This window comes from Marmota marmota, unplaced genomic scaffold, assembly GCF_001458135.2.
Source record: "Marmota marmota marmota unplaced genomic scaffold, marMar, whole genome shotgun sequence".
NCBI lineage: Eukaryota > Metazoa > Chordata > Mammalia > Rodentia > Sciuridae > Marmota > Marmota marmota.
The window spans coordinates 18,980,765-18,992,593 of record NW_026000174.1 but is presented as its reverse complement, the minus strand read 5'-3'; the positions used below and the strand labels follow the sequence as shown (position 1 = coordinate 18,992,593).

The 11,829-nt window shown below is 38.4% G+C and overlaps 2 protein-coding genes across 2 annotated transcripts; both read right to left on the bottom strand.

The window, feature by feature from the left end:
- Nucleotides 1-50: 50 nt before the first annotated feature.
- On the bottom strand, nucleotides 51-998 carry LOC107157697 (olfactory receptor 56A3-like; the record flags this gene model as incomplete). The annotated part of the gene is made up of 1 exon (XM_015504065.1): nucleotides 51-998. A coding segment is annotated over one exon (948 nt), but the record flags the coding sequence as incomplete, so codon positions are not given.
- Nucleotides 999-9,889: 8,891 nt separating this feature from the next.
- Nucleotides 9,890-10,831, bottom strand: LOC107157689 (olfactory receptor 52E5). Its single transcript, XM_015504054.1, has one exon. The coding sequence runs from the start codon at nucleotides 10,829-10,831 to the stop codon at nucleotides 9,890-9,892; it is 942 nt and encodes a 313-aa protein (XP_015359540.1).
- Between the last annotated feature and the right edge of the window lie 998 nt (nucleotides 10,832-11,829).

Here is an 11,829-nt window from a genome sequence, read left to right as displayed (position 1 = left end):
TGATTATCAAGTCATCCTACATTAGGAAAGCAGAGAGTCAGTTGCCCTTGTTACCACCCTTTCTTCAGTAATCTCTGGATTCCTTGCTTGATCTCCTGGGTTCTCACCCCATAAACAATGGGGTTTAGGGCTGCAGGGATGACATGGTGAAGGACATTGAGCAAAATTGGCACATCAGGAGAGACCTTTCTCTTGACCACATGTGTGAGGACAAAGACCAGAAGAATGGTGCTGAAGAAGAGGATGAGGATGAAGTGGGAACCACAAGTGCTGAGGGCTTTGGCCACAGCACCCTCAGCCTTGAGTTTTAGCACATCTCGCAGTATGAGGATGTAAGAGAGGAAAATGAGGATAAGGTCAGATCCCAGTAGAGTCCAGCCTGTAGCAAGCTGGTAAAGGCGATTGAGGGTGACATCATCACAAGAGAGCCTGGAGACAGACATATTGGCACAGATACAGTTCTCAATGACATTTCTCCCACAGTAATAGAGTCGTGCTGAGAGAATGGGGATGGGCATACATAAGAAGACATTCCTGGCCACAATGAAAATGACAGCCTTGACTACAAATTGGTCAGTGATGATGGATGGGTATCTCAGTGGGTGGCAGATGGCTATATAGCGATCAAAGGCCATTACCATGAATGTACAGGATTCCATGGCTAGAAAGCTATTCATGATATACATCTGAAGGAAGCAGGCAGAGAAGCTGATGAGCCTGAGGTCAAACCAGAAGATGGCCAGGACCTTGGGGATGACAGTGAGGCAGAGCACAATATCCAGCAGGGAGAGGAGGCTGAGCAGATAGTACATGGGCTCATGCAGGGAGGCCTCCAGCCGGATGGTGATCAGAAGTACAGCATTGGCCCCCATGGCCAGGAGGAAGAGGAGACTGAGGGGCAGGGACAGCCAGAGTTGCCAGCCAGGAGATGTGACAAAACAATTCAGAAGGAAGTCTGAAATTTCACTGGGGTCGGAGTCATTTGGTGTGCCGTCATATTTAGTCAAGAATTTTTACAACTTTCTTTTTTTGATCTGTAAAATGAGAATAAAAATCATCTAATGACTCTAAGTACATGGAGATAAAACAACTTTCATTACATGGACACAACTTGTGGCAGTATATCCAGGCCATTGTTATTTGTCTGTTTATCCATAATGCCATGCAGTTTGGGTTACTCCTATTACATTAAACAGTGCAGAGGACTGAGATACTATGATTTATTATGGGCTTGATTTACTCAACTTATGCTTTCAATAGAATTCTTGGGTACTTTCAGAAACTTAAGAGGAAAAAATTACTTAGGAAACACTTTGGGGACAAATGAGATTCTCAATTTGTATCTATAAATTTTTCTTGTTTTCTTTTTCATAGTCACATAAACTATTGTATCTGCAATTTAACTCTCACAGTATGCCTAGTAGAGCCTGACATAAAAGGGGCACAGATAAATGTCCCTAGTTCCCATGCAATTTGCATTATGTGATTTTAGTTGAATTTATTTTTGATTTAATTATAGATTTTTATTCATCATATACTAAAAATAAAGTTAACTTCCACTTTTCTAAGAGGTCACTTTTATTTGGTAAAATGGACCCTACGACATAATTGCCCCCCATCTACTTCTTAGATAGATCTTCATATTTGGAGAATAGCTAATTTCTGGAAGAAACAAGTTTAAAGTGAATGAGCAATTTCACATAGTCACAAGGGAGTAATAAGTGTCATTGAACAAATGGAAATCTTGTGATTGCAATGGTGCAGGGGTGCTAGAGCACACCTTTCCAGCCTTCCATCCCTTTTTCATGCTCCTTTTCTATCTTGAATATAATGATCCATGTACATGTTTCTCACGCTCCAGACAGTAGTTCAATATTGCCACTATTTTCTTTTTATTTAGTCTTTCCCCTGGCATTCCATTAGGTGCCAGGTCACCAATTAAATAAGAAACACTTTTACCGTGAAGGAGTGAAACTAAAATAACTCTTGAGGCTGATGGGTAATAATGAGAACAACCAATATGAACAATGATAATTATATGTGCAAGAGCGATGGCTAACTCTGACCTGAGGGATAGGCTTGAGAAAAAGAATTGTACATAAATTTGTTAAGGAGATCCCAAAGAGTGTTGTAGCTTAGCAAAAGTATTAGTCAGGCCTTACAAATCATATAGTCCTTTGTACTTAAATATGTTTCCTGGGACAGAAATCTCTATTAAGTTGTTATTTTGTGGATTTAGAAGCTCTTTTTCATTGAGAATTTAAGAACTGTCCTGTTTCTTTTTCATTAGACTCACCAATATAACATAAAATTATATAATTATTTTTGGAACCCTTACTATTTCCTGGGAAGTGTGTTCAAATATTCTAGAACTTTATAACATTTAATCATCAATATCTAGTAAAATATATCTTATTATCAAATATATCTTATCAATAAGGAACTGAGAGCTCAAGATCCAGATTGGTAGGCAACCATGCTGTACTGTTCTAATCCTAATCCCACTTTACACAGAAGGTTGGATACAATTAATTTCTAGAACCCATTTAGGCCTTGCAAATAATTCCATGAAAATGTGCTTGCCCATCAATCTTATAAAAAATGAAATGTACTTTACTCGTGATGTAACTAACCATTTAGAAAATGGAATATTAAAGAAGGAATAGTTTGGGGTGGAGTCAGGGTGACAAAGAAGTTGTAATTATACAATAGACCCCAAACTGTGTGATATTGACACATTGATAGAGGCATACCTTTTTCAAGAGATTCAAATAGTACATTTGTCCAGTTATGTATTTCTTTTTCCCCAAATGCTATTCTAATCCTGTCAGCTGGCTCTTCTCAGATTCTTCTCATTTGGGAGACTTTTAGTGATACTGGCTGCTCTATGTGGAGGGAGGATGGGCATTCCTTCCCTGGTCTCCCCATTTCACCTCTGCTTCCCCAAGCAAGTCTGACAGATGTGGCTCTCCAGCCTGATACATAGAAAATACTTAGAAAATCTCCTAAATCTTTTTCTCTTGCTAATAATAGAGTATATTAGCAATGACTTTGGCAAGTCCAAAATCAATTTTAAACAAATTGTTTCATTTGTGACTCACAATGCTCTGAAGTAGGTCGGGTAATTTGACTACTTTAGCCCTCTGTCTTTCACTGTGCAAGTTCAGATTCAGTGATATTATGCCTTTTCTATGGTTTAACTGATAGGATTCAAATGTGTAAGAAATAGAAGTCCAAGTCAAATGGAAGGATTGGCAATTCAACCATATTTGTGGAGAAGCCTATGGGAAGAAATATGTGGGGTTTTTTTGTCCCTTAATTATTTTTACCCTAGCATGGCATTTCTGAGGGTAATATAAGAACTATAAGATTATTTTGTCTCCCATTCAGTTACTTCTCCTTTCTCTGAACATTTCTGTATGTTCTTCACTCATAAATCATCTAAAAAGCTCTGAATGACTTACTCAGCCCTAGAAGCAAAGCACTTGTCCTTTTGCCTCCCCTCCTGTTTTAATCTTGGTTTGCAATCTGTATTGGTAGGCAAACATGCTGTACTATTCTAATCCTAATCCCACTTTACACAGAAGGTTGGATACAATTAATTTCCAGAACCCCTTTAGGCCTTGCCAATAATTCCATGAAAATATGCTTGCCCATGAATCTTATAAAATGAAATATACTTTACCCGGGATGTCACTAATCATTTGCGAGAGGCTGAACTGGTGATAAGGACTGAGAGCTTGTGTTTTTTGTTTCCAGCCAGAGACAGCATGAGGAATCCAAGGAAGCTGAAAGTCTAAAATCAAATCAAAGTACTTGAAGCCCAAGCCCTTCCCCAGGCTGCATGGCAGGCCCACAGCATGGCATCAGGGAAGCCTTATTTTAAGAAGTGGAAAGGTTGTTGGAGGGATCACCTAGTTGGATAAAACTCAGGCATGAAAGACATCTCTACACATGTAGTTCCAGATACGATTGGGTGCAGATAGTGATAGGTAGCTCCTTGCTTTTCTGGGTACAATTTTCTGATTTTGGCAGCAAGAGCTTTTACCAATTGATTGGGTTGTGCTGAAATTTGCTCAACTACTACTTTCTTACTGCCACCCAGCTGTGGTCTTTGTCCCCTGCCTCTGAAGTTACATAGACCAAATGTAATTTCTAGCCAATGATCAAAGATTTTTAGAGGCAGATTCTTTGTCTTACAACCCCCAAATTTCTATATTTGTAGCTGAAATCTCCAAATTTTCTTAGCTGTGTTCCAGATGATGCACTTCCTGGTTCTTCTACCTGCTATTAATCTCCTTTGGATAAACTCCAGATTTTATATTTCTGGTGCTACAAAGTGCCCAGAGGAGGACAAGGAGAGAAGTTCCAAAAGCATAGACCCCCCACTTGTTCCTCCTTACCTGATGAGGAGATGGTCTGTATTTCTCGCTTTTCATACTACTTTAGCAGTACTGACTCAGGAAAGAAAAACAGATTGAGATAGATAGGTGTCTTGTCTTCTGGTTAAACTCAGTACAGCATCCTGTGCTAAGATTCACTTACAGAAGAGATGAAGCATGGGGTCAGGTTCACAGGAATTTAGGCTCTGGTTGGTTCCAGAGGTATCTGCAGATAATTATACTCTAGATGCTCAGGGACACTACGTTTTTTGAACTTCTCAATTTGCCTTCCCCTGGGCCTAAAAGGTCCTCCTAGGTTAGTCAGGTGGATGAAAAAATAAAGTGATTTTCTTTCTTTCTGAATGCTCTCCTGGTAATTTAGCCCAATACTGTGCAACAGGTGGTCTCCTGGGTACGAAGTTTACTTACTCATCTATGGATGTTCATGCTCATTTACATGTGCACATTCAACATCTTTTGCATATTCCAAAAACTCATTCAGAAGTTCTGTGGGCTTCTGGCACATGCTTATTAGATAGGTACAGCCTATTCAATTGAATGAATGAAAGTTATCTCCTCATGGCATTTATCATGGAACTTTAAAAATGCCATAAAATTATAGTATATGCTGCAATTCATTCAGCAGGAATCTTTCAATTTAATGAAGCAAATCCAACTTTTTTTCTTTATGCAGTAATAATCTACCCTTGATGACATCAATCTACTTTTTCATCTTTGGCAGTTTACCTTGTCTTCTGAATGTCTTCTATGACTCTACTTAATATTTTTGAATATATGGGATTCAGTTTTAATGATTGAATGTTTTTGTTTTCTAATTTGCTAATTTTGATTGATTAATTTCCTTCCTCATCCTATTTGTGGTTGTATTTTCTACTTATGTTCATTTCTAGAAAATTTTTATTGTATATCACAGATTTTGGATTTTGCTTAGATACTATATTTAATTTAATTTTATATGTAAATATTCTTAATCTTTTCTCTGAATGCATGTAAGTTACTTGGAAACAATTTGACCTTTTTGGGCTCTGTTAGCATAACCAGAATAAATTTTGGTCCAGAACTAGTTTTGATTTACAAGTGAAGAAAGATTCCTTTGAGTATTCTGACTGAAGCCTCATGAATTATGTTTTTGTTTTTCTTTTCTGGCTGGTAGAATGGCTATTCTTTAGGCCCATGTGAGAGCTGGATACTCTCTTTCTTAATCCTTAGGGTACCGTAGTTTCTCCCCCTACCTCATGTAGCTTCCTCATTTGTTACACTCATCACTGGATGATCCTTTGAAGATTGTTACCATTCTCTCTGTGTGCAGTTCTTTCTTCCCCAGAACTCTGCCCTGTTAACTGTAGCTTTATTCTTCTTTATATACTTCCAACTAGACCTCTTCAATTCAGGGACTCCACTGAATTACACCTGGGGTCCATCCCTCCTCCCTCATGGTAGCCTGGGAACTGTGTCAAGGCAGCAAACTGGAGCAACTGCCTCACTTGTTTCCCATGTTGCAGGGGTCCCTGTTCTCACTTGCATGATGTCTGGTGTATTAGAACCATTACTTAATATATCTCACTCAGTTTTGATTGCTCTTTTTTTTCCAGTTATTAATGTGAATTCAGTTCCTTTTACTCCATTTTGGCCAGAAGCTGAAGTCTATGGGAATTTTAAACTTTATCTTTTATCACCACTTGTTCTGGCTTATCTAAAAAGATGATCTCACAAAGTAGCAAGCCTGTCAGGATGCCATGTCTTGTGTGATTTCATTATCTTGAATCTGGAAACGGGTTCATTGAAACTGGTTCAGTGAGTGGAATCCCTGCTCTGACACCAGCCTTCTGCTCCGTACATATTCTTCCAAGGCAATCTGGTTCCATACCATTGAGCCTCCTTCAGAGAAACATGGACTATAGTTTGGGCATCCAAAGTTCCTCCTTCCTTCTGCTTCTGCTGTTTCTGGTGTGAGGTGGGGATCAGTAGCTTAGAGGGAACATCTATTCCATTTCATCCTCATTTCCTTTCCTCTCCATCTTTTGCCTTTTTTGATCCTCTTTATCCTAGTTGCTTAATTTCTCCCAGTCACATTCTTTCACCTTCTTCTGTTTCTTCAGTTTTCCCACATTTTTTAAAAACAAGGTGTTAGGGAGAGTCTGAGTTGATCACCTTGCACCATGTAACCACGAGTTACATTCTAGGACCCCAGGGCATCTACTGTAGATGGAGTGCCCAAAATGGCTTCATTACTTATAGCTCTGGCTCCTGGGTTGGAATGGCTCAAACACAGCAGAATGGCTAGGCATAGTCCTTTCTCTGAGCCTTCACCATATTGCTAACTTGGCCTCCCTCGTAGCAGAGCTGCCTCAGGGTAGTTGGACAATTTTCTGGCCAAGGGCTCTTCTCTACTTGCTTTCAAACCTGATCCTCAGCCTTCAACCACAAAGCTTTCCAAGTTGCAAGCCCAGCTCTCATCACACTACAGCCCCAGTTCTAGGCAGGTGTCTAACATCATAGTGGTGACTTGATGCCTTCATATCTCCATTTGCCAGACTCTGTCAGGCAAAAATGTTCCTGAATCTGACTCAATATTCTTAACTTATCATAATTTACTCCATTACTTCCTGCAGGTAAAATATATGGCTGAACTTGTGGAAATGATTTCTTTTTTCTGACTAGTCCCCTTCCTTGTAATCAAGGATTCAAGGCTAGTATTTGGGCAGGACACAATTTTGCTTCCATGTCTGCCACTTGAGAAGTTGCATAAATTATTAAAATATTATATTTCTAATTTGTTTATTTATGGAAGAAATAAATGTGAGCATGTTTGTAAAGCCCTTAGAGGTTCTTGTTGGTGGTTCAATGCTGTTGTGTTATTATTATTATTACTAAACCCTAAAAATAGGCTTCTCAGTATGTTTTTGGGAAAAATGCTAATGAGCAATAAGTAAATGTTTGCTGCTACTCAACTTGGAGCCCATTATTCAAAATTGTCCATGAATCTTAATCTCAAATCAGTGCCCAGTCTTTGGAGTACATGTATTATAATTGCTGGTTTTGTGTTAATTTTATAAAAAAATAATTTCCTTGGCTCAGAGCATCTTAAAAAATTGTTGCCTATGGGCCTCTATAGCCTAGGCTCATTTTCTGTGGACTGTTGTCTAGATCTTGAAATCATCCTCTAATTCCCCTCAAAGTCAACTCTGCACATATTGGGTAGCTAACTTTTAAAGTCAGACATTCCACAGTCTGTCTGGCTCTTTTCATTTGCTTTTGAAATAAGGATAAACTTAATTTTAAACAATTTGCATACAAATCAAAATCACAATGAAATATTATCCCACTCCAGTTAGAATGACTTATAAAAAATAAAAAGTAAAAAGTCAGTCAAGAATGCAGAGAAGGAAAATCTGATAATTCATTTGATGGGACCATACATTAGTAGAGCCATTATAGGAAACAGTATGGAAGTTCCTCAGAAAATTACCGCAGGATACAGCAATTTCAACACTGGATACATAGCCAAAGGTGAGGAAATCTGTATGTTGAAGAGATATTTGCACTCATATGTTTATTGCAGTAGTATTCACAATATCCAAGGTATGAATAAACCGAAATGTTCATTGGTGAATGGATGGACAGAGCAAAGGTGGTATAAATACACAAAGGAATGTTATTCAGCCATTAAAATCATGACATCCTGTCATTGGCACCAATTTGAGGACATTCATTAAATGAAATAAACCAGGTGCAGAAGACAAATACCGTATACTCTTCCTTAAATGCAAAGATAAAATCATTGACCTAATAGAAACAGAGAGTAGAATAGTGGTTAGCAGAGTCTGGGAAAGGTGGAGGATAGGGGGAGATAGAGGATAGTTTACAATTGGACACCTGTACCTTTTAATTAAAAGGTAGAAAATATAATGTCTAATGATCTCTAGCACACTAAGTAACTATGGCTGACAACATTTAATAGTATATTTCAAAATAGCTAGTAGAGAAGGTATTGAATGTTTCCAACACAAAGAAATGATAAATAAGATTTTGGATATATCAGTGTGATCTGATCATTAGAAAATCTACACATGTGTTGAAATATCACACTGCACTCCAAAAATATCTTTAATTGTAAGGTGATAGTGAATTAAAAAGCTAATTAAAATGTATGCAAGCAAATTGATGTCAAATTTATAATTTTATCTATTTTTATATGTGGGGTTAATCTATGTATCTGTTTCTCTTGAAAAACTTCTCTGTATTGACGTTCTTCTGTTTTTTTTTCTTGTTTATTTTCTGATTTTGCCATAAGGATAATGTTAATTTTTGAAATGGAATTTGCAAGTTTTTGAATTTTTTAGTTCTGTTAATATAGTATAGGAAACTCAATAATGTATGAATATTCCATGATGAAACCCACTATTCTCTTGTTGATTGATTGTATGTCCTCCTCTGAGAAGTGTCTGTTCAGTTCCTTGGCCCATTGGTTGATTGGGTTATTTGTTATGTTATTGTTTAGTTTTTTGAGTTCTTTGTCTATTCTGGCAAGGATGTGGGGAAAAGGGTACACTTATACATTGCTGGTGGGACTGCAAATTGGTGTGGCCAATTTGGAAAAGAAGTATGGAGATTCCTGGGAAAGCTGGGAATGGAACCACCATTTGACCCACTATTCCCCTTCTCGGACTATTCCCTGAGGACCTTAAAAGAGTGTACTATAGGGATACTGCCAAATCAATGATCATAGCAGCACAATTCACAATAGCTAGACTGTGGAACCAACCTAGATGCCCTTCAATAGATGAATGGATAAAAAAATGTGGCATTTATACACAATGGCTTATTACTCAGCACTAAAAAATGACAAAATCATGGAATTTGCAGGGAAATGGATGGCATTAGAGCAGATTATGCTAAGTGAATCTAGCCAATCCCTAAAAAATAAATGCCAAATGTCTTCTTTGATATAAGGAGAGCAACTAAGAACAGAGCAGGGAAGAAGAGCATGAGGAAAAGATTAACATTAAACAGAGATGAGTGGTGGGAGGGAAAGGGAGAGAGAAGGGAAAATGTATGGAAATGGAAGGAGACCCTCATTGTTATACAAAATTACATATAAGAGGTTGTGAGGGGAAAGGGGGGAAACAAGGGAGAGAATTGAACAACAGCAGATGAGGTAGAGAGGGAAGATGAAAGGGGAGGGGACGGGGGATAGTAGGGGATAGGAAAGGTAGAAGAATACAACAGTCACTAATATGGCATTATGTAAAAATGTGAGTGTGTAACCAATGTGATTCTGCAATTTGNGGGCAATGGAGGGACACATAATATGATTGGCTTGTGTGGGAATGTCAGAGGAGTTAAACAAAAATGTTCCTGCTATTTATGATCTCATTATTGACTTACTGGGGAAGTTTAACACAAATATTTTCATTTTCTACTTCTGGTGTGATCTCATTATCTCCTTATTGGACTACTGTGGAAGATACTCCTGGGGATAAATGTCAATGGCTTTTAGGATAAAGCATCATTAGTACTCGATCTCGTATCTGTTTTGTCCTTACCCCATAAATAACAGGGTTAAGGGCAGGGGGAACAACCACATACAGATTTGCCAAAAGTATGTGGATATAGTGAGGGACATTGTGGCCAAAGCGATGTGTCATGAAGGAAAAGAGGGCTGGCAGGTAGAAGGCCAACATGACACAGACATGGGAGCCACAGGTGCTGAGTGCCTTCATCCGGGTATCCCAGGATGGGAGATGGAAGACTGCTTGGAGAATTTGAATATAGGAAAATCCAATCACTGAAAGGTCAATGAACCCCACTGAGAACGCAATGAAGCCATAAATAACATTGACCCTAATACTGGCACAAGCTAACTTTGCCAAACCCATGTGTTCACAGTAGGTATGGGGGATAATCCTGACACCACAGAAAGGCAATCTCAGGATAAGAAATATGAAAGGAGTCATAAACACCAAATTCCTAACTATGATGACTATGCCCAGAATGGCTATCACCTTGTTGGTGAGGATCATGGTGTATCTTAGGGGGTTGCAGATGGCAATATAGCGATCTATGGCCATGACTGTCAGCACCACAGATTCCAGGCCAGTGCATATGTGGATGGTGTACATCTGTGTGATGCAGGCACCAAACACAATCTCTCTGAGATTGAACCAGAAAATGCCTAGCATTTTGGGGATGGCTGCTGTGGACAAGCCCAGATCAGTGCAGGCCAACATGGCCAGAAAGTAAAACATTGGTTGATGGAGGCTGCGTTCAGTCTGAATCACAAACAGGATAATGATGTTCCCCAGCAGGGCTATCAGATATACTGCAAAGAAAGGAAAGCCGATCCACATGTGCACATCTTCCAACCCTGGGATACCTATCAGAAGAAAGGAGGAAGGGTGGAACTGTGTGCTGTTGATCTGAAGCATGTTGGTGGGAATTGGTTATAGGCACATTTCTGACAGAAGTTTTCTTGCTTCCAGTGACAGACCCTGACTTCTGTCATAGCATGTTGCCTATTTCTTGGAGAAATGTGACATCCATTCTTTAATTCCATAACACAGCAGAGGAGACCTAGAGAGGGAATATCAGGGACAGAAAGAATTGATACATTTGATACATTTGCTTTGAAATATTCACCTCATTTGTAGAAAATCCATGTGTAAAATTTGTAAATATAACAATAATCCTGAAGTTTCCATCTCTTTTGTCCCTTCAGTCTCTAAGGAAGAAACTGCATATGGTATTAAATTAGCAAATACTCACTGTTGATTATAATTACTAATGAGGATGTAAAGAATAACTGAGATTTTGTGTGTGTGTGTGTGTGTGTGTGTAAAATATCATCAGATTGTGATACAGTGTTTGTGGGGGAGATGATAACCCAACCTGTCTGGTGGTTTGAGCAATGAGAAATACTTGTAACGTATTTCTGAGAAATTAAGAAGAGGCTTTCTGGGAAAAAATCCAGAAAAAGTGGAGGATTGGATAACTGATACTTAGATCTGAACTTGAGATGGAATTACAAAATTTAGATGCAACTGGAGGTTATTATATGATTTCAAGAATACAATGTTCCTTCCTATAACTAAAAAATTGTGTCCTTCACCACATTACGTTCCTTAGCTGAACAGAAAATACTGGATTCACCCAGATAGTTTTCAGAGCGTTTTATAATTTATTCTTTTTCATGCCATGTTATGTAAATGGACAATCCTTTCATAATACCTGGGAAGTGGCAGTGGCAATGTCTCTGTCTTTTTAAAGTTAGATCAAGACCTCTACCTGAGAACAGTCTAGTTTATATTAATTTTGTAGCTAGTTTCTGATATAGTGATGGGAAATAAAATGTCTAAGTTGGCTGCAGGCTAGTTTACTATAATAATTGAAGATGTATGGTGCCTTGTGTTCTACTTATGTTTTAATT